The 22,857-nt window shown below is 45.5% G+C and overlaps 1 protein-coding gene across 1 annotated transcript in view; it reads right to left on the reverse strand.

The window, feature by feature from the left end:
• The window catches only part of PAPPA (pregnancy-associated plasma protein A, pappalysin 1), a 177,796-nt gene that overhangs the window by 56,380 nt on the left and 98,559 nt on the right, over positions 1 to 22,857 (reverse strand). Inside the window, exon 10 of the mRNA XM_009586738.1 lies at positions 15,593 to 15,789. Coding sequence (XP_009585033.1) covers positions 15,593 to 15,789 — 197 coding nt within the window. The remainder of the gene's footprint in view (positions 1 to 15,592; positions 15,790 to 22,857) is intronic.

Raw genomic sequence — 22,857 nt, forward strand, 5'->3', positions numbered from 1 at the left:
CACCGCTACAAATTCATAGGAATTCATGCATAATTATGAGAAATAAATTATTTCCTAACATCTTCCGGTTTGCTACAGTGATGCAAAAGAGCAGCTAAAGCACCTGACAGCTGTAGAGGGAAGAAGGGATAGCTGTACTTTTTATTTCAGGGTGTTACCAAATACTAGAGTATTTGCTTTGAAGAATGATGGCATCACGCATTCTCAAAACTTCACTCACTGGGGCTTATCCAGGTTCTCAGACCCACACAGCAACTGGGATCCACAGGAGCTTAGTATTTGCTCCAAAGTATTCGGGGACTATTTGTGTCTGCTTACTGGAAGCCCATGTCATACCCCTCCCTAGGAAGCTGTTTTCAATTAGAAGAGCTGATGTCTGTTCCTCACGGAGGTTCTAATCCAGCTCATCTCCCACCCACACATTTTGTACACAAACATCGAGAGACAGAATGAACAAGGCCAGAGAGCACTGTGGGATCTTCCCACAAGAGGGAATGCCTGGAGGATTCCCTTTGACTGATTTATACAACCTCTTGTCAATCACAGGACAACATGTTCTTCGAACTGCCTCTCCTGTTTTCCTTCTCTTACTCAAGGGGACCGAGGAATGTGTCAGCAGAAAGGGAAAAGTGATATATCGGGAGCGCTTAGTTCATTGCCACATCTAAAACGCCTTTACTATTGCAATCAACTCCATTTCCTCATAACATTTTCCTTCAAAGTAATATGGGAAAATTTGCTGAAGAGCAAATTTTGGAAGGCACCCTTGTGAATGATTCCCAGCCATCCCATGACTTCAGGCAATGTTAAGTTGTGTTGATGGGCTCCTGTGGCAGATGAACTACAGGTTAAGGATCACTGATCCTGTGGATTGGGCACTGGACTAGGTCTCAACATGACTGTGCCCAGTGCAGGGCCTCATTACAACCTTCTGGGCAGCACTTGGCTTCTCCAGGCTTGAGGCCCCCATCTGTAGGATGAGGATGATATTCCCCCACGTCACACGGGTATCTTGAGGGTAAAAGCCATTAGCCACAAAAAGGTGCTCAGATGTTACAAAGAGAAGGGACAAACAAAGCACACACACGTGTGAAGGACATACCTCCCCACAGGAGTGGGTTAAATACTAAGAGATGCCATCCCATTCTGTCCTTCCCATCGAGCAAGCACAGCCAGTCACCACAGGCTTTGCATACACTGGTGGCTCTCGTCTCTCACATTGTAACATCAAAATAATTCTAAATGCAGACAGGCAAAGCTGCTATTTAAACTAGGATGCTGCCCTACTCAGCTCTGGCATACGCCTGACGCGGTTGGAGTGGACGTGCCTGTCTGCATGCCCACAGGCGGCTGCAAACAGAACAAATCTCCAGTGCGCAGATCTGTCTGCTCCCAAAGTCCCATCTGCTGTCCCACGGCGGGGCTTCCTCCAGACCATGTCTCCAAGCTAAGTATGGCTGTGAAGGGCCATCGCAAGCACTTGTCCATCAGGCAGCAGGGAGCAACTACTTCTAGAGGAGAAGTTTGGAAGTGGTTATCATGCCCCAAACGCGAGGTTGCTGCCTCTCCCTCCCTCTTTTTTATCGGGGACTGCGCTGCTGCCACTTCTGCACCGAGACAGACAATGCTGTGAGCTTCTGGGATGAAATGGGCTATACCCTGTCCCATTTGCAAAACATCAACCACAGAACAAACAGGAACAGGATCTATTGGTAAAACCCACAGTACCATCTATTTGTGGAGCACTCAATATCCTGAGTGAGGTTGTACAAGTGCATGGAAATACTCATGGTCTGATAAGAAACCCGTGGAGGCACAAACAGGACATGTTCTGTTGTTTGAAGATCCAGCTAAAGAACATATTTCAACCATAATAATGGAACCTAATTAAGCTACAGTTTTTAGCCGACTGCTTTGCAGAATGTTATTTATATTTAACTCAACACATGCCAGAGAATCCCAACCATGACATAAGCAGCATTTTAACACATCCCTTACAGATGAAAACTTTCTCTCTCCATTGCCAGACATGGGGGCTGGCAGTCACCCAGACCTTTTATTCTTAAATATGTTATTGTTCTTGAGGACCTAAGGTTAATCTTACCCAAGGATGAGAAACTATGGTGCAGTTGCTAAATATCAGAAAGGTTCCTGCTTGTTTATTGCCCAATATTATAAGGCAGCTTGACTGCCACATGGACACCACCCAGTTTGCCGACTGCAGCACAGACCTCCAATCTGTTCTGAAAGCTGTTGCACTGTTCTTCTCATTTAGGCTGGGAATTGGGTTGGAGTTACAGAAAAAATGAAATTGCCCACATTTGTAAGCACTGAACCATTAAAAAGGCCACCATTTGGGTTCCAACAAACACCTCAAAAATCAGCCAATTTCTATGACCATTTCAAACCTCTGAAGCCCACATTGCTCAAATGGAAATTGTACACAAACAGGCCTAACTCAAGGGACATCAGAAATTTTGCTCTGGGTTTTCTTCTAGGTTTTGGTCAGAAATGCTTTTGGACTAGTCTCTTCACTAGTGTTCTGAATTTGTCCTGTCAGAAGATTTGAGTCAACAGTTGTCTGCCCAACTATGCAAGTCAGCATTGGGTCATTTCAGGTTGGCCTCTAGAACTGAAGGGAAGCATTCAGAGCTACTTTTTCCAAATGGGTACACATATTAAATTTTTCTGTGCGCTAACAACGAGTTTAAAATACCCTGTTGTTGTAAAATCAAAACCAAAAAACAAAACCAAATCTGAGATTCAGCAGCGTAGATTATAAGCATAAGATGATGAGAAAAAGCTGTCCCCTCCCTCTTTCAATAGCCTTCTTACCTTCTAGCCTGCTGCTTCTTCCTCAGCAGCAACTTTCCTTTACCTCTGATGCTCATGAACTGCAGCTTCTACTCCAAACCCCTCCTTGTCCTCTGTGTCTGATAACACAGTTTTACTAAGTTTCATGCTCTTTGTCTGCTTTTGCCTGTTTTCATTGGGGTACTTAAAGGTCTGATGGCAAAAGATGAAAAACTGCAGCATGCCCTGCTCCAGGACAAAGGCATGCAGGCAGGTGATCAACAGAAAAGCTTTATCAACTGGAAGTTGATAAAACTCCTGGGGTAACACACTGATGCTATATTACTCCCAGATTCAGTTGGCTCAGAAGTAAGAGGAAATCTCATCTGTCAATTTTACCCGTGTAATGAAGAACAGGATTTGGCTGTGGGATTGGGAAGCAGCTTACATTCCCTGCAGGACGAAATAAAGCCCCATTGCCAGTTGCTGTGTCCAGTCTCAGCACAGCCACTTCCCCTTTGAATCTGGAGCAACCGATGGTGTCTGGACCTTGCCGACTTAGTATTCAATTAGCATGTTACTACAGCTTGCTTAGCCCAGAACCCCAATTTTCAGCTGAAGGTTTGGCTGGATTTTGCAGTAATTGGATAGTGACCTTTATGTGTATGAAAACACCAGAGCTGATATGACATTGGCATCAACAGTTCGTTTGCAGTGTGACATGATGATAAATTCCACTTTACAATAAAAACGACAGTGTTCATTTCCAAAGGGAAATTTCTTTGGGTAGAGTTTTGGATGTAACACAGGGCTGTGATTCAGAAATAAGTGGGAGATGCAAGGGCTATTTTGTTTTGTCATATAAGTCGGTTTAGTTTCAGAAAAGTCAATAGGAGCTACAGGGATTTCCATTAGATGATGGCCCAGATTACATGTGTATTCAATGTGTGTTATTAACTTTAGCTTTCTCAAAAAATGCCGTTATTTCACTTCCAAAGAGTCTGTATGAACAATTTTTAAATCATGCAGACCTGCATGCTTTGAGCTTTCCTTTGAATTTCTGTTATCTCCAGATTCAAAGCAAACTTCATTTAAAACCAGTGAGTTCAAATCAAAATCACATAGAACTATAAACTTCACATGGTATACCTGAAAAAACTGTAAATCAGTTCTGACTGGCCCTATCCCAAACCCACATCGGCTTTGACATCCAGCCAGGTGTAATCAAAATATCTAGGATGCTAGCTGGACCTGTGGAAAAAACAATATGGAGTTTCGATTTTACAACAAAACCCTAACCAGATGATTTTTGCATGGTTCAAAGGATCACCCCAAAGACATCAGTTGAGCCAGGGCCAGAAACTACAGAAAGAGAGTGAGAAAAAGAAGAAATAATTGCACTAATGGGTTTTAATAATCAACTCAACTTTTGCACAAGCCCACCAGCATTTGGAGCTCATGAGTGCAATCTGTATGTGCCCCTGCTTCTTTTGCCATTCAGCAATGCATCCTGAAAGGATGCGAAAGCAAGAGATATCTCCAAGTGCACAGCCACACAGAATACAGTCTCATATGAAGCACATGAAAGTGTGCCATGTGCTCCTGTTTATTCATATCAGAGGTTTGCTATTTCTTCAACACAGCAGTAGCACATAAAGATGCTGCTCTTAAACAACAGCATCTTCCACCCCAGCACTGCCAGGATCTCACCTAGAAGGCATAATTCTTAGAATTAGCCCTAAACTGCATTCTGCTATTATGTTCAAATTCACAAATACATCTACCGGTAGAAATAGCAGCTAAATGCAACCCACTAGACAGATAGCATAAAGAAACAGCAGCCAAACAAGACCTTATACCTTTAGTTTTGCAAACATCAGCCTCATTAAAGTTAAAAGACATTTTCAATCTGTGGCAAAAGCTCCTGTCTACAACTTCCACATTGCTGCTCACAAAAGTGTGAAGGCATTATAGACTGATAAGTACTTTAACAGACTATATATCCATCCACTGGAGAGCGAGGTTAAACAAATACAGTAGCCAGAACATTATTGTTGGCTGCACACTCAGGTTCCCGAACTGCCTGTCTCTAACTTGAACCAGCTAGGTCCACTACAGCAAAGCTTGCATGTAACTGCGGGCCAAGGCTGGCTGTGGGGGTGCTGCAGCAAAGGAAAACAATCCCATCCCATAAGCTTCTACCACTGATGAGCAGAGCAAAAGCCTTTTTTTTTTTTTTTTTTTTTCTTTTTTTTTTCTTTTTTTTTTCTTTTTTTTTTTTTTTCTTTGACTGGAGCGTTTCATCTGGGAGCAGCTGGCACCAGAAAATCAAACTGTCAAAGGCAGAATGTGCACCACACTTTAGGAGGATCTTAAATATATTTTTATTATTGTATTAGTGGATCCGACTCACTGGATTCATTGTAGTTATGCTGGTTTGGCACTCCTGCAAGGCAAAGCAGGATTAGGCTTAGTAACATCCCCTCCTTCCTTCCCAAAGCTGGTCCTATAAATTTGCTTGGACAAAGAAAGCATACAGCTAGTTAGAGAAAGCCCAAAAGCAACAACAAATCCCTGAAGAACTTCAGCTCGATGAGGAGTTCTCCATCAGAGTAACACACTGGCTGAGCTGGACAGAGATGCTTAGAAGCACTTGGGCAACATTTCTGATAGGAAGAGAGACAAATAGGAAAAAAATTAAGCCACATCTTTTTCAACTAGCAAGGAGGAAAAAACCACAATGCTTTCGTTTCCAGCACAGTAGGAGTAGACCCTAAATATCCGGGTACCTAACCCCACCTCCCCTGAACCGCCTCAAGTGCACGTGGGGCACAGGAGCAGCTTCTAAGAGCTGTGAAACAACGCAGGTGCTACCACGAGCGCTGAACATTGCTTCGCCTGTGGCTGAAGCAAACAGCCGTGCAGTGGTTAATGTCAGCTCTGACCACATGATCGCATTCAGGAAAGGTCAAAAGAGTGATTTTTAATTTAAAAACATCTGTGTGTTTAAAGAACAAAACTTTCTCATGTGCAGAAAACCAGGGGTTTCCAGCACTTTTATTTCCAGAGTTAAAGTCATGCTTTTCAGCTTTGTTTAGGGTTATGGACCATGTAAACATGCTGTGTAAACCACACGCAACCCTCATCACACAGTGTTTCCACATGCAAGGATAATTGGGGGTGCAAATCTCTCTCTCCCTGGCTCCTTTTCCCTCTCCAAGCTGCTCAGCTTCCCACACCACACTCCCAGCGAGCCAGCCAGACACCCAGTTGTTGTCCTTCCCTATATGAAGATGTACACATGCCTCTAATCCTAAGGGTATAAGTCTGCTCTGGGCTGTCAACAGGCCTTAATTGGATACATCCAGGGAGATGATACATTGGGAAGAGGCCCTGAATTTAATAGCGGGAGGGAAGGCTGTGGCAGGGCTCCCAGGGAGTGCGGCGGGGGGCACAGAGGAGAGCTGCCATGTGCCGTCCTGGGGAGCCAACTACGGTTACACCTCAGCAGTCAAACCCTTTCGGTTTCCCATCCAACTACTCAGCCCTACGTCAGCGTGCATTAATTAAACCGTGTGGCTTGTTCTTCTTAATACCTGAAGGCACAGCTTGTGGTATGTAAAGCAAAAGGTTCCCCCTTGCCTCACCAGGCTTCTCCCACTGAAACTGCTGAGTAACGAAACTGCTGCCGCGCGAACAAATTCCTCTGAATGAGTTGGACCATCCAGGGAGAGTCCGTAGAGCAGTAGCCAGCTGCTTCTTCCAGCCCATGCACATCTGCACCCAAGCAAAGGTTTGGTTGCAGGTGTCTGGGGAAGCCCATCGCTTCCCTCTAACCTCAGAATAGCCCTGGTTGATCTGATAAACCTCAAACTCCAACAAATTAAACCAAAAGACCACTTGGAGCGTTTCACCCTTGATGTCCCAGGCTGGTAGGGGTGTTCACAGAAACTCCCAGCTGCTCCCCAAAGAAGTTACCGTGGGGACTGAATTATGAGCATCGTCTGTGGAAGGAAGCTCATGGTTTCTTCAGCCTCACTGCCTCCCAGGAGCAGGCTCTGGGAGGACAGACTGGGAGCACAGGGGATGGAGGAAATCATGGCTGCTCGGTCTCGGCCTTTCTCACCAGAAACAACCACTGGGACACAGTTAAATTTCCGTACAGCGAGGCTTTCCTCTTCCAGCAGGTAAGGGTCACAGTGTAAACACAGTGCAGTGCACCAGGAACAGATCTGCTCTGCTAGAAGGGCAGATTTTTCAAAGATACTTGGTTGGAGAAAGGTGGAAGGAAGGTCATCTCCACCCTGCGCTTCAGCTTCCCCTCTCTGAAAACAGACTTGTCTTCTCTCAAGGCAATGACGCAAGGTTTAATCACCAAAAAATGGGAAAATAAGATCCACTGCCCAAAGCACTAAACATAAGGATTTTGGCCCAATGACCAAAATGGCTAAAAAGAACTTGATGTTCTTCTGAAATGAGGCTTCTCCCAGTGAGTAGGTACATGCACAGACAGATAATAGCACTGATCATGCAAATAACCATTTCCTGGCACGCATTAAAGTTTGCAGCTGGACCCTGAGGCTACGGTGGAAACACAAGTCCGGGGGAGGCTCCTGCTGATAGCAGAGGGAGCTGGGCCCACTTACCAGAGGGGTGAATCATGTCTTCTTATCAGATTCACCACTGAAATGACCTCAGAGGAAACGGTGATCTTCCAGCTTTACAGGCAGTATTTCCAAAAATGAGCACGGATTTGGGGTTCCTCGACAGTTAAGGCTCCAACTAAGGCAGCATGATTCAGGAGAGATTTAGAGCAGCTCAAGAGTATATCCAAGTGGTCCCCAGCTTTGTTTTTTTTCCTTTTTAAAGCACATACTTATTTGCAGGTGGAGACAGAGGGATTGACTCCAGAGACCTTCAGGACAGTGCTGGGTAAGCACCATCCTCCAAAACCCATGCCTTTTAGAGACATCTCAAGATGAACACCCTAAAATTCATTGGCATTCAAAATACGAGGTCTCTTATGACAATGTGGGCTAAAATGCCTACAGTTCTCCAAACAAGTAGTGCAGACAATCCTTCATTTAAAAGAAAAAATAAATTCTCCGCTCCTGGCATGAGAAAGTTTACTTTCAGGCTTAAAGAAATGATCGTGTGGTTTTGGGGATGGCATTCCGTTCTGCTGAAGAATAGCACCCTGCCTGCCTGTATATCTGTGGCTTTGTAGCTACATTACAATCCTGGAGAGCTCTGTTTACATATTTTGCATGTTTTCTTGTACAGAACATGAGACCAAATTACATAGTAAAGGCCATTATGGCTTTGCTCTTGCACCCTTTTCCGTCCTCTCCTTCCGATCACTTGTTTTAATTCTATCCAAAATAATCGACTGGGTATTTTTAACTGCGCTTGATTGACTGGCAATGCTTCAGGCAGGTTTATTCGCTGTTGCACAGGGAAATCATGCAAAAGCTGGTGAAGCTACATGCCAGGGGGGTAGGGAGAAGACGGCCGGAGCGGGGGTGGGATGAGAAATGCCGAGGACCCTTCATGCATGAACAAAGCAGACGTGTCGATGCATTTATGCAAAATCATTCTGCTCTGAATGGAGAGGGACCCAAGACAAACAACCCGGATGGGATGCAGGAGAGCTATCCCACGCTTACGGCTGGACATGCTCTGCATCTAAAGGCTTGTGAGCAGCAACAGCAGACAGAGAGACTGGCAGGTTGAGGGGCAAGGGCCGAGGAGGGGGGTCTCCTTTCAGAAGAGCGCATGCTAACGAGCACCACCGCTGTCATGGGGTCCGGCTTTCCAGCTCGCTGATGCCGGTGGGGTCCAAGCTGTTTTCTATTACTGCATGTAATCTGGGTAGGCGGCTGGGTGTACAGCAGATATGATCATAAAATGGCAAGTTACCTCCTAAAGAAGCACATAATCTTTATTATTATCCAAGACAATATTCCTTTTTTGCCTTTCTTCTCGCCTCTAGCAACAACAAATGGCATGGAATTCTGCTCTCGTTTCGTTAGTGGTAAATGTCTCCTGGTCCTAGGAAGACAGGACCAATTTCCGGCACCTGAGGATTTTTGGTTTGACCTTCATCTCTGAAAAGGTCATACTGAACCTCTCTGAGAGTACTGATGGCTGCTTTGCTCTCTGCATCATCCTTTGTTTCTTTTATCTATTTTCTGTACAGTACACAAAGGGAACACAGTGTACCAGCCCCTGGTACTCACTGTTCTGTTTCCCTTAGATGACTTGCATATGTGCTCTTGAAAAATTATTCTAAAAACTAAGGGGGGAGGGGAGTGGAAAGAAAAAAAATATCCCTTGAGTGTTTGGCAAAATGCTTGGAATCTCCTCTGACATCTCATTGTGTTCTCTCTGTCCTCCCCTTACACAAATCAGCCAGAGGCTACGACATCAGCCATGGGCTCTGCTGGTTTACTACTGCTAGGAGCAGAGGAGCACGGGAAGATGTGGGGATGGAGGGGTGAGAGGGAGGGAATCACTGCCTGTCCTAGCAGGGAGCAGGCAGCCAGGTGATGGGCAGCATCCCCTCTTCTCCAGCTCTGGATCGACTTTAAGGGTAATGCTCTTTCTCAGCCACCTGTCTGCAACTGAGTCTTTTTCAAGCCAGCCTACCTAGAAATCCCATTTCTCATTTTATTTTGGTTCAGAGACCTCCCCAGCATACCGAGATCATTCCTGAGCAGGAGCCATGGCACTGATGTTCGCACACATCTTTGTAGCATCCCTCACCTTGGTGTGGACCCTTCGCATGAACCACCTCCTCCAAGGAGGCAAAGCAGCAACACAAACGTGCAAATAAGGACCAGTGGAGTTCCTTTGGCAGAAAGGTTGCAAAATCCAGCTTTCCCAGCAAGACAGGTGGGAAACAAGGTTTCTAGCCATTAAAGCAAGGAGTTGGTGGGACAGTTTTCCAGTCCTTTTGTACTGGGAATGAACAGCCAAACTGTGCTAGGATAAAGACTGATTAATTCACATATGGGAAGATGTGAGGTGGCTGACAGAGCTAAAATGCAGATTTAATGACCCCAAGCCCCTTCCAGATCTCTGCTCCCAGACATCAACTCTCAGCAGGCCCTGAACAGTTTTCTTTTTATCCAAAATTTGAACATTTCCCTTTCAAGATGTCCTGAACTTCCTAGTCCTGGGGAGGTCTAGGCTCAATAATGCCCAGTGCCTGCAACATCTCTGAAGGATATTGAGGTTTAATCCTCAAACAGTAGCTTTACCATTCTGTGCTCCGATTTCCACCTCTATTAAATGGAACAGAAACCAAGCAGTGTGGCTGTGATAAGGCTTAATTAATCCCTGTACATTGAAAAAATAGGAAAAATATAATCACTTAAGCCAAGGAAGGAGCATTCCAGCCTGAATTTGCCTGATGGTCAGGGCCAGACTCTCCAGCCTTCAGGCAAAAGACCAAATTGGCTGGTCTGTAGTATCTGGGGGAAGGCTGAAATAAAGACGAAATTTTGGACCCCCTTGAACTAACTTTAGACTTTGAGACTCTGTAACCTAAGCTGAAGCCTTTTGGTGGATCAGCCAGTACTGGAAATGAGCTCAGATGTGTACAGCAAACCTACATTCCTCTTGCGACAGCCTGTGCAGAGTGTCCAGTTCATCTTTTTCCAGAACTGGTCTCTGATCACTCATGGTTCCTCCATTAATGGTTTTTCTTAGTGGGATTCTGCCGTCATCCTCCAGAGATTAGCGGTTCAAAGCCTGGCTCGGCTATAAATAACAAAGACATTTGCAACGCAAATCATCTTATTAAAAATGGGGATTTTTTTATCCCTCCAACCACAACAAAACTCTTACCGTTGAAGAGCAACAGGACTTGGCTGTGAATTGGGAAGTTCAAAAAGGGCCACTTGCAGAGCCGACAGACAGACACCCTCCCTCTTCTCAGCAAGATCACCCCAAAGGAAAGGAATGGCTTCTCCATTAAAAGTTGCAGGTTTCCTCTCTTCCCACTCCTGTTCAAGATTACTCTATTCGTTGGCTTTGCTAGATCTTTAGGGAATTATCTTCAGCGTTATATTTATTAGACAGAATAAAACCGCATGGCAGAGAACTTCATCTTTCTCTTCCATTTTGCTACAGTATTTTCTTACCACTCTTGGAGCTCTTGCTCCACCATGTTATTTCTTCTAGTATTCAGAATATTTTTGTGCTCCTGTCTTCTCCTTTTGTGGGCAATTTCAGACATACTGCAATCCTAGACATCTTTCTGCTGCTGGTGGAAGAATAGGTTTGTTGCAGTGAGTCTGCATGAGTGCAGTTGTGGGAACTGTAATAGGGGCAGGAGGGGGCCTCTGTTTGTGGGAAAGATGTAATAAGAATCCTCTTCCACAACTTCTTACTCCATAACAACCCCTGCGGGGTACCCGGAGGAGAACAGGGTGTGTTCATCAGTCCGGGAACGAAAACGAATCCCAGGATCTGTCTGTGCCCAGCAGCCTTGACCTTTCAGTTAACTGTGCCTAAGCTGTACAGCATTTTCTGTACAGGGGAAAACCAGGCTCGGACAATGGCATAGGGAGAAAAAAAAAATTATATATATATGTATATGGTTACTTGGTCTAAACAACTTCTGCACAACTGGGAGGAAATGCAATGAAAGACGTAGCTATTGGGGGACTGGCCCTCTAAATCGCCAGTGCACACACCAACTTCTATGTCCTGAGCACACATTGCCAACACAGGAGTAACAAGATTAACAATAAGTCACCTAAAGATCCATTAGTCCCTTCTTATAATTCTCTATTATAAAGGCCCAAAGGGAAACTGCAGACGAATCAGTTCTCCAAAAGCAGGAGAGCCACCAGCAAGGGGAAAGGAGAAATGGCATCTCCAGCCTCCCGTGGTTGGTCTGCACCCGTCTGCCTCTGCTCCTCTCGCCCAACCCACGGAGCAGCCCTCCTGAAACAGGCCTGTCAGAGGCTTCCTCCAAAGGCACATCTGTATAGAAAAGACACTTCACCAAAATATCCAAATCCTTCATGCTCAGTACAACCTACTCTAGAAAGAGAGACTAACATACAGGCTAATGCACGCAACCTAGTGAAAACTGTGGCAAAACAGAATTGGTGTGCAATGAGAACACGGAGATTGAGTCGACTAAGGTCAGTGCAAGACCCTGATTTCTTGAACCCTACAGGACAGCCAACCTTTTACAGTGACCTAATCCACACTGCACGTGCCTACCTAACACTCCTCACCGATGCAGCTCCACCAGTGATGATAAAACAGGGGTTGTCTGGGTAGGCCATGAGTTGGCTTTTTAAACTCAGGTGTTGTCAAGCCTAGGTGTGCTTAACTTGGTGTCAGGAGGCCATGTCCTACCCCCTCCTGCTGGTAACAAGGAGGTTGACCCTAGCTGGGTACAAACTGGTCAAGGAAATAAGTCCCTAGGGACTTCCAATACAGGAAAACTTGCAGCTATTCACAAAACAGATCAGCCGAAGCACCCTTTGTCAGTCTGTTTATGCCTTCTGGATCTGTCCTTCAGCTAGTATAAATCTGCCCAGCGCTACTGCCTTTTTGCAGTCTTTGCCAGTATACACCAGCTGATGACTTAATGCTAGCATCAATAATCGTTAGCACAAGAAAGGCCCCGAGAAATAAACAGTGCTGTAGAAAACCCCACACAACCAGTACATCAACACTGATAATATTTCACACACAGTGGATGGCAAGGAGAGGCTGTTTACAAACTCACAGCAAGAGCGGTAGGGAAAAGAGCAGCCCAAGAGTGTGCAAAGCCCTTATTGCTGAATTCCTCCTGCAGTTGGCAACAGGTACTGAGCAGTGGCTGCTTCAAGATCTGCGGAGGACGCCAGATTAGAAATCAAACTGTAAAAATACCCTGCATTGGTGCTCACATTTCTGTGCTGGTGCAATGTTGCTGACTGGTCCTCTTAGGCTCTAAATATGATGCTGTCAGTACTGAGAATATTTCTTAATCAGCACTGAAGAGTGGCTGCCAGGAAAGTAGAAGTGGCTGTCTATCAGTCTTGCTTCTGCAGAAAGAGCGATTGTTTAAAGGGGGGGGCTGTTTGACCTTTCCATTTTTCAAATGTGTATCTCTTCGCCAAGACCGTGTCATTCTTTGTAAGCATTTTGTTGTTCAAAACAAACCTTATACTGTGAACTTTTTTCTTCCTCGCTTAGTATGTTGCCATTCAGCAGCCTCACACTAACAAGTAAGGAACCAGCATGCAAGATCCATCTCAAAATAATAAGCAAGTGCGGGCACCCTACTTCTAAGGAACAACCAACTCTGCAGAAATGGGCAATGTCTTAGGTGAACTGAGCAAACAGTTGTGGGGTGGTCAGTCTGCAGAAGCAACCCTACAGTAACAAGCAAGTGTGCTCTGGCTTGTACTCATAAACAATCCTCCAACAGTAAAGAAGTGCACGCAGGCAGATATTGCTGAGAAATACCACAATAACAAACCAACCTGCGATGCCTACTCCTCAGAAACAGCCTAGGCAAAACTATGACAGACGTGCAGAGAAACGGGTGTTGAGATAGCTAAGGATGAGAAACATTTCAAATCATGAAGGACATGCTTAAAACGCTTTAAAGTACCTTGAGAGCACTGGGGCAATTATGAGAAACAGGGATGGCTAACAAACAGGCAGCTTATGTATTCTGTATATTGCTGTGCACTGCACTCAAACATATCTTTCATGGCATTCTTGATGAGAAGCCAACACAAATGCCCCTCTGATTAATCAGGAAACTACCCAGCAACAACACGAAAAGTTAGCACAACACCAGCAAGCACACAACCTACTCTGAAAGATATCTGAGTGAGGAAAGGTGCTCCTTTCATCAATACAAAAAACCCCTAAGGCTCAATGCTTGTGCAGATAATGAAGCCAAACATGTTTACACACCAGTGATCATTACATGCAGTGATTAGAGGAGATCTTAGGTTAATTTTCATCTCCGCTAGCTAACAGACTGATGACCTGCTGCCCCACCTAACCTCTCCAGAGTGACAAGTCAGGTGCTTTCACAAGCCAACGAGGCTGAATTGTTCCTGGGGAAAACAAAGACTTTCTCAACATATATGATTAAAAAGGTCAATGAACCCCATGCACTCAAACTGGTGTAATAGGACCAGCTGAGCTAAAGCAAAAATTCCTTTTGCTGGAAGTAAATAGCACACTGTTATCTCCCCAGGGGCCAGGCAATAACAGGAGCATGTTCCCATTCACTCTGCCAGTATGTGATATGCTAGTGCTCTGCCTATAAATACAACAGCTTTTTTTTTTGCCTTTTTTTTTTAACAAGGCTGTGACAACTTCATCTCATCTGGGTACAACAAACACGCCTGAGTTGTGGCTACACAGCAGGGCTTTCTGTTGTGTGTGCGTGTGGTGGTGTTTTATCCACCACAGGACCATATGTTACCTGCTGCATGGCATGGCTGCGTTTCTACCAGAGCAGTAGGAGAAAATCAGGGCAGCTCTCTGTAGCGGCTGCACGGGGACAGAGTGCTTGGGGACATGCACATAAAGCAGCACCTAAACTGGAGACAGCGGGCCTTGGACTGTACTACAGCACAGGGAGCTCGAACGAGAAAGAAGTTACGAAGGCACTGGTAGGGGTCCAGAGGAAAGTTCCTTTTACAGCGTGAAATAATAAATGAGACCATGACAAAAAGGCAATACTGGGCTTGGGATTCTGTCTTGGTACTATGCCAGCTAACCACGCTTTGTGCATTTAAAACTGACCTGGTCATTAATTTGTTACAGACTTGTGCAATGTGAACAAGGCCAAGTCTCTTGGATAAAGATGTTTTCTCTTGCAAGCCAACTGGAAATGCTTAGCGTTTACTATTCACGGAGAAATCTGCTTGTCATATCTGTGACACGGCATTAAAAAAAAACAAGACACCTCCCAGATAATTAGACTGCAAGAACAACTTTGCTGCAACAAACCAAAAGTCCACCTAATCCACTGCTCTGTCTCTAGCAAGGGACAATGGTGGATGCTGAAGGAGGAATATACGGAGCAGCTCTTATATATGATGATCCTTTCCCTGCTGTATCCTCTAAAAAATGAACAATAAGCAATGTGGGCTTTCCTGAGTCAGGTTGCATCTGGACTGTTGCATCTGCATCGTGCACAGCTCTGTTTTCCAGGCATTTATCTAATGTCTTTTTGAACTCATTTGGATCTTATTCTCTCAGGGAGACAAAAGGTAAAGTTATGGTAACTGGAGCTATTTATGTTACAAAGGAGACATGTAAGAAGGGGGTTAAAGCTAATGAATGGCTTTGGGAATGGACGGGACCTTTCTCAGAATAGAACAATAGGGTGCTTTTATGAAACTGGGAGACAGAAAACACAAAACTATTAAAAAAGAAAGAACGCTCTTTTGTATTATTCGGCATTAGCCTTCAGAACTCATCCCCACAAGACAGTACCCTGTGCTAGCTGCAGAGAGCCTGTATAGTCTTTTAGGTGATGATAGTTAGTCGAGGTGACTCCTACACAGCTTATTGAATCAAGCAGGCCACAATTTCAGCCAGTTTTTAGTTGGATGATTGGAATTGAATTTAAACTCATCGCTACTGATCAGGCTCACAAAGAGGGAAACTGCTCTCAGGGGCCTTCCTTGGTGAAGCAGCAAGTTAACAGGCAGGGGTAACATCACATGTGAACGCTGACCATCTAGCTACGCTCATGAGTGTTGTTCCTTCCTGGACTTCACTTTGGAGGACAGGAAAGGGAGTATCCTTTCCTTACCTGGGTTGCTGCTGGCTGACCGATGACCACCCATCCGGGACACTGCTGGTCGCTGTGATGTGAGACGGAGACGTTGGAAGCCCACTGATCGAGGAAGCCTTTGGGAGTGTAAACGCCACAGTCTTTGATGCTGGTCATTTGCTCAAATTCCTCACATACTCCATCACCATCGTGGAAATAGCACCTGCTGGGTTCATCTGCCAGGAGAAAGCAGAGAAGAGAAATCAGAAATGACTGGTTACACATGTCTGCAATCTAGTTGCTAGGACCTGATAACATCAGTGGTTGTGTATCTGCTGGACCAGGTCACTGGGAAGTGAAAGCGTTGGTCACTTCTAGGCAATAGCAAGGTGATTTTAAAAAAGCCAAGCAACAATAGTCAACTTTTTTATTGGGCAATTCCCCCAAGATATTTCCTAACGTAAGGGGGTTCCTGCTTATTTTCATCTATCTTCGTTTAAAGAAGAAAGCAGAGAGAGAAGATACATAGAGAGACAATGTGGGTGTTGGCATAATTCCACCAACTTGGATGGAAAAACGCCAACAGAGGGTCTGGTCCACAATGTTTCCCTTTTTGTTTTTAAAAGATATCTGCAAAACAACAACATCAACAGCAACTGTGAATTTAGGGATGGTGAAAACTGCCAAGTTCACAGTTGTAGTGACCAAAGGGCCAAACATCTGTTTATCCAAAGAGCAGATAGAGTATACGTAGTGTGAGGGTAAGCTTGCCACATACACACACGGCTTCAACCAACATGACTCAGATTTGACCTGAAAGGATCAAAAGCAGCAGGAGACTTTATTATCCTTGTTCATTTATTCTGTGGCTTCTCTAATGAGACTGCCAACAAAGATGCCAAATTTTTGAGGTTGTTTCTGTAACACTGGCCCATTAAAAACTGAACTGAGATCCATCTACTCTTTTCAAACAGACTGCATAGCAATAATGACTTTCAGTCATTAGAGTACTCTGTGAAATGGAAACCTTTGACCTGTTGGTATCCTATTTTGTGTTGTATTATCATTGCCAGTCCCCAGAGGTATCCAGTTCTGACAGCCTGTTGTATTTTTGTCTGGCAAATAAGCCTGCTGAAAAACTGGTAGGAAATTAGCCAGAGCAGCTAGCTGGACTGATGGAAATGATCCCTGAGGAGAATCCTGTCGGTAGCATTGGACTATCTCGAGCTAGGTGTCAGAAAATCCAACGGCTGCTCAATTTTGAGCTACTTCCAAACTACTAAATCCCCTGTTTATTTTTCCTCCTAGTTTACACAGTGAAATACCATCATGAGCCAGAAAAAAATCAGTTTATTGCAATTCAATTATTTAATGACTTTCACTCCTTTTCCCCTCCCTTCCTCCCAATCCCCCGTGCAAAATTCCAGGTCCTTAAGAGAGTGTGAGCTTGAAAGAATGGAGAAGTCTATCAGGGAAGAATGTCATTATGGTTTCGTTTCAGCACGACCTCTGCGGCCAACTTGTGTACGTGGATAAGTGTGGGGAACTGTGTATTTGCCGGGCCAGTACTCCGAGCTGGCGAAAAGGAGCCAGCATGAATCTGGAAGCCGTTCAGCTGTATGAGTGCAGCCCTGCGTCTGAGCGAATATTCCTGGGGTGGCCAAACTTCTTGACCCTACATGTCACATCTTAAAATCTTCATATGGCTGGGAGCCACCAAACATATACCACACACCTCGAAGAGCTCGGAGGAGGAGCGGTTGGGAGAGTGCTTCACAGACAAAAGATGACAATGGCTCCCCAGGGTGTCCCATTACTCCACGGTGGAGGGGGCTAGGGTGGATGTGCAGATGGGCCCTAAGGCAACCCAGCAGTGCTGGCCCCAGCAGCCCAGTTTGCCTTGCCTCCTCCCACGGCCAGATTGCCCAACAGCCCTGATGCCAGCAGGGCCCTGCTACTCCTCATCTGATATTGACCCAACTGGGAACGTGTGCTTGAACTGCTCCTGAACCGTACGTGCCCCGAGAGCCCCAGTTTGGACATCCCTGTAACATACCTTGTTCCTCTGCAGGGCTTATCAATGCTGGCACAGGGCTATACCAGTGTGGCTCATTCACCCCTGGGAGAGACACGCTCTGTGTCTGGCTAGCTCAAGGAAGGGGCAGAGCGAGCGTGTAACTGTGATGGCCATGGAGACAAACTCTGTGTTCCCTCACCCTATCCTTCTGCATCTCTTGTTCTGCTCCTCTTTCTGCAGAGACGTATCAAAGCGTAGGCCAGGTCTCTGCTGTACCCAAGAACAGTAGGATAAAGCTAAGCAGCTCACCCGCCTCAGAGCACTATGTCCCAGTTTGAGTGAGAGTCTCAGCAGAAATCTCTGAGAAATATTCAGCCCTGGAAAGACTGTGGTCAGCAATCAAAAATCCTCAAAAACAAATCCCAAACATATGAAAATATGTATTTTTGGAAAAAGAGTTTCTTTGTCATTTTATGAAAAGGGGCTTATTTCTATAAAAAGGAAAAAAAAGAAAGGAAAATACCTACCACGATAAAAAGACCCAACCTTCAGCTATAAACATATGCAGTCAGATATACACTTACAGTGAAACACCGGCACCCAAGTGCATCCTGCTACACACCCACACCAACAGAAACATTGACACACAAACACATGCACGCTCTCTTTACACATCCCCAATGCAGCCACCCCACTGATGCAAACACATACCCAGAAACTCAAACTCACAGCCTAATTTTAGGCATATGCGTTTAGACAGTGTTTCCCTGGCCTTCCTGAAGCACTGACTTATTTTCACGACAGGCACTGAAGTAAGCACAACATTTATATAGCAACATACTCCTGCACTGGCTCCGAATGTTCCCTCCTAATGCGATGATAAACGTAATGGGCTTCTGATAAGATCATGTGTTTGGGATAAAAGAATACTCAAGACCTACTCCAATCCGATGACTTAATTCATACTCACATGGATGGGAAGGCAGCCTTTGAATAGCTGTGATCCAGGCCAGTGTGTGATCCTGAAAGAGGCTAATTTGTTCCTGATTACGCTTAAGACCCCAATAAATCTGTCTGCTTGGAGTCTGCAAAACCCGAGGGAGGAACCGAATGGAGAGACTGAGATGTCTGAATTAAATGGAGACTGCCTAAATGATTAACAAAGTCTTACTGAACTGCACTGTCATGAGCCCTTCTGCCGTGCCGGTCCTGGAGAGTTGCGGCACCCTGCCCTCCATCGCAGCGCGGCTTCGCTGGCTGGATGACACCTCGCACAAAGGCTGAGGGATTAGGTACCCGCTCGCTTTTGTGTGCTTTGAAAAACGATGGGGGGAAGTGGCTTTACAACCCGAGTTTTCTATTAAGGAAGATCTGTAAGTCCTATTACTGACACGCCATCCTGAAGCATGCAATGCCATGCTCTGAGGGCAGCATTGGTGAGAAGAGGGGAAGACCTTTCCTGCCCAGGAGCTTCCTACTTCTGAGTGATGGCAAAGAGGGGGACTTCTTTAAATCCTTCCCAGACACTGGTGAGGGGTCTGATGAGGGCATCAACCTACGGCAGCCAAATGCAGTGCATCGCTGGGTGGGCTGCCAAAAAGAAGCAGAGGCTCTTCCTTCCGCAGGTATTGAGCACCAGCTCTGACTCCTGATTCTTACTGTGGTCGTGGATGCTTGGTAGGTTACACGTTGGGCTTTACATTTTCATGAGCAAAGTGAAGAACGACCAGATTGTTTCTTCCTACGATTGCCCTCACAAAATAAAAACTAACAGGCTTCTTCCCTTTCCGCAGTGGTGTGAACACAGCTCAGTTAAATCCGTAGAGCCCTACAGGCTCAAAGCCGGGGAGGGCAATGTCAGGAGTGCTATATTTCTAGGAAGCAGTAGCTAACATCTTTATTTCCATAATGGTGCAAAATGCCTTTTCCGTTCTCTTCTCAACTCCTGTGACATGAAATGCATCCAGGGCCTTGGTAATATGAGCTAATTTTTGTCTCCACAGAGGTCTATAGGCTCCCAAGACCTGGTGAAGGTCATAGTGATGTATTGGTCACGTATGGCCCGCATCATGGGCTATGTGCATCAACACCATGGACTTCTCACTTCAAAGTTGAATGTGATTCGAAGGAGACATGGAGGAAGGGAACATGAAGGAAATCTGATTTGTCCTCAAGGAAAAATGACTTCAAAAAATTAAAAAGCAGTTGCCTGGAAATCCAGCTTGAATCTAGAACAGTAAAATGGCTGCAGGCATAGCACCTGGCAGCAGGAGACAGCATCTCTGGGGGACTGACAACAGATGCTGAAGGATACTGAGCTGAACTCGGGGAACATGTATTCATTCAGGCAGCCTGAGCTCCTTTTCCCTGACAAAGTTCTCACTGAAGGCACAAAAATGTTGGGGCCAAACCAAAGTCCCTCTCTTGCCCTTGCTTTGGGAAAAGGCAGTCTCCGGTTCAGCGAAGATTTCTGTGACATCTGGGAATCCCTGAACGCTCCGTGGCAGCCGTCAGCCTGCAGAAGGGGGGTTTGTTGCGGAAACAGATTGGCAAGACCTGGCCTGCTTACTAGTGCAGTTGGGCTTCAAGATCCAGAACGATCTTGGGGCTCTTGTGTGTTGCACCAGAAAATGATGCAAACTCCATTTCTCCTTGCTTCTTAAGCTGCCCAAGCAGAGTTGCAAAAGGCACTCTTTTGTATTGAAATACAAGCCCCTCCTCTGGGGTTCAGAAATCAAAGGATGCACAAGGCAAGGCAGAGGATTTAGAGAGCACGTAGGAAGCGCCTGTCAGACCAGGTCTGGCTGAGCAGGTAACTCCCCATCACAGTCGCCTGCTCAAAGCAAGGCTAGAAAATCACCAGCGAAGTGAATGAAGTCTGGTGGAGATCAGGAAGCAGACATGCAGGATATACACTTATCTGTGATAGGCGGCCTTCCACCTCATTTAAAAAAAAAAAAAGAGATAAAGAGATCTAATTCACAACACAGGGCACATCCTCCAACAAGGCTTTTAATGTCCGAGCCGCATGGTCAAAGTGCTGGGGACAGACACTCAGGGTGGCTTCCTGTTTTTAGCTAGAACGCAGTGATTGGCATCAGCATAGTCTTCTTTTGTGCAATAACTACTATTTTTTTAAAAGGCCAGACAAAAAAAAAAGGAGTATTTTTAAGATCAGCTGTTTACTTAGGGATGTTTCCAACTATAACAAGCCTCATGCCACATAACTATTCGTCTGAGAGAAAAAAAGAAAAGAAGAAAAAAAGGGGGGACAAAAATGCAGAAGCATTGTCTCAGAGTAACAAATTCTTGGAACAGTGCGAGCTTCTCATTTTAACCCTGAAAGGTCTGTCCAGAGGCGTGCAGGCCCTCTCGGACACAGCGAGGGCCAAATCACAGGCTGACCGAAGTCAGCAACTTCTGCAGAAGCATGATTTTACCACCGCGTCACTTAATCGGCATCTCCAGCACTGGTGTTTATGTTCACAGATGAGAAGAAACGTATCCAGAGGTTTCTATCACAAAAGGAGAAATAATTCCACTGCAGATCACACGAACCCGGCAGCTGAGCGATCGCAGAACCTGCTCCATTTATTTCTAGGGGAGTTTCACCTTTGGCTTCAGAGGGAAGAGAGTGAATAACATGGCCTGCTTCCAGGATATCTGCTAATCTCTTCTTTAATATTGAAGAAGCCAGAGACAGAGATATTTCCTGCTATAGTACAATATTCGAGAGTTATTTTCCTTCCTGGATATTCTGATTTGAAAAGAGGAAAACCATTACACAGAGCTTGGGCAGACCTTTCCGAATAAAGTTGCATATCAATATATTGTGACGTTTTCCTTCAATGAAATAAAACAGACACCTTGGAAATGAAGGCAACGCGGGTGTTGCAATCTACTGTGGAACGTCCAGGGGCCTCGCAGGAGGCTTTTTTCCGTACAAAATGACAATCGTGTCTGAGCATCTCCTGAACCGAGCAGGCAGGCATAATGCATTTGCGGAGCACGACTCTCTGGTAATTCAGCTGCTTCGTGGAAATGCATTCCTGGGCTTGTTCTTTGTCTGGCGTGACTCGGCTCATCAGTATGATATAGCGGTCGGAGCACAATAATTACGCAATTGATCTGCGTGCTGCAGACAGATACAATTACAACTCCCTCACAGAGCCCGGCATTGAAATTTGATATTTCACCTCCAAGAACACGAGCCTTTGTCACTTAAGCGAAAGGATATTTTCCATCGCTGGCAGTGGCAGTAACACCTTATTTGCTCTGCAGCTAGCCAACAGGAGCCAATGTGGCCTTCCCCCAAGCCCGGGCAACCGGGCATGTTATAAAAGCACTGCAACACACGTCCTCTTCCCACCTAATCTTGTTTCCCTCCCTGGGTGGCTGGATAAATCACAAAAGCAGTACGGAGAATATTTCAGTATTTCCTCAGACTTGCACAGATTTATTAGCTAAACTTGGAGACTGTTCGACTGAAAGTCTTGAGGCTTCTGTCACACAAGGCAGCAACCGCTACGACCATGAGCAGGCTGAGCAGCGTGGCCCTTCCCAACACCTGGCCCACTTGCTGGGGAGGCTGGGAAGGAGCCCAAGAGAAAAAAAGCCAGCGGTGCCATTCACCAAGGGAAACAAACTGCTTGTTTGTGCACGTGGTTGGCTGTTACTGCAAAGGAAGGTCTTGTGCTCAGCATCATCCTCCAAGCACAGCAAGTTGCTGTTGGGTCACAGAGGATGCTCTAAGGAGGGAAGTATGACCAGCCGTGGAAGCCTCTCTGATCCACGGAGAGTAAAGCAACAAGCAAAGGAGTAATTCTTCTGTTGGGCTCTCATTGTAGCTGTGTCCTAAAAACCAAAGCTGGATTGAGCTGGGCTGGAGTCACTGGCCTAGGGAAAAATGCAGGCAAATACCACTCCAGCCCACATTCTCCCCCACAAAAAAGCATCTGTCCTTTGTATTTTGCTGCCTGAGATGCCTGCTCTCTCTGCTCTGTGGCTCAGCTGGCCCTGCTAAGATTGCACTATTAATGTTGACAGTCTGAAAATCACTTTAAGAGACTTCATGACGATGCTGCGATTACTAACTTGCCAAATGAGCGCTTAGACATTTTAGAACATGTAGCCACACTCCCATGAGCTGCAGGAAACAGTCAGCTTCAAAGTATTTGCCTTAAGCTGAAGGATTCACACAAATATCATCTGGATAGCCCCGGTCAGTAAATTCAGTCCTATTTGCTGTGAAATTCTGCTATAGAACCTCAGCTTCTTTATCGACAGC

Source organism: Fulmarus glacialis, unplaced genomic scaffold, assembly GCF_000690835.1.
Source record: "Fulmarus glacialis isolate BGI_N327 unplaced genomic scaffold, ASM69083v1 scaffold35341, whole genome shotgun sequence".
Lineage (NCBI taxonomy): Eukaryota > Metazoa > Chordata > Aves > Procellariiformes > Procellariidae > Fulmarus > Fulmarus glacialis.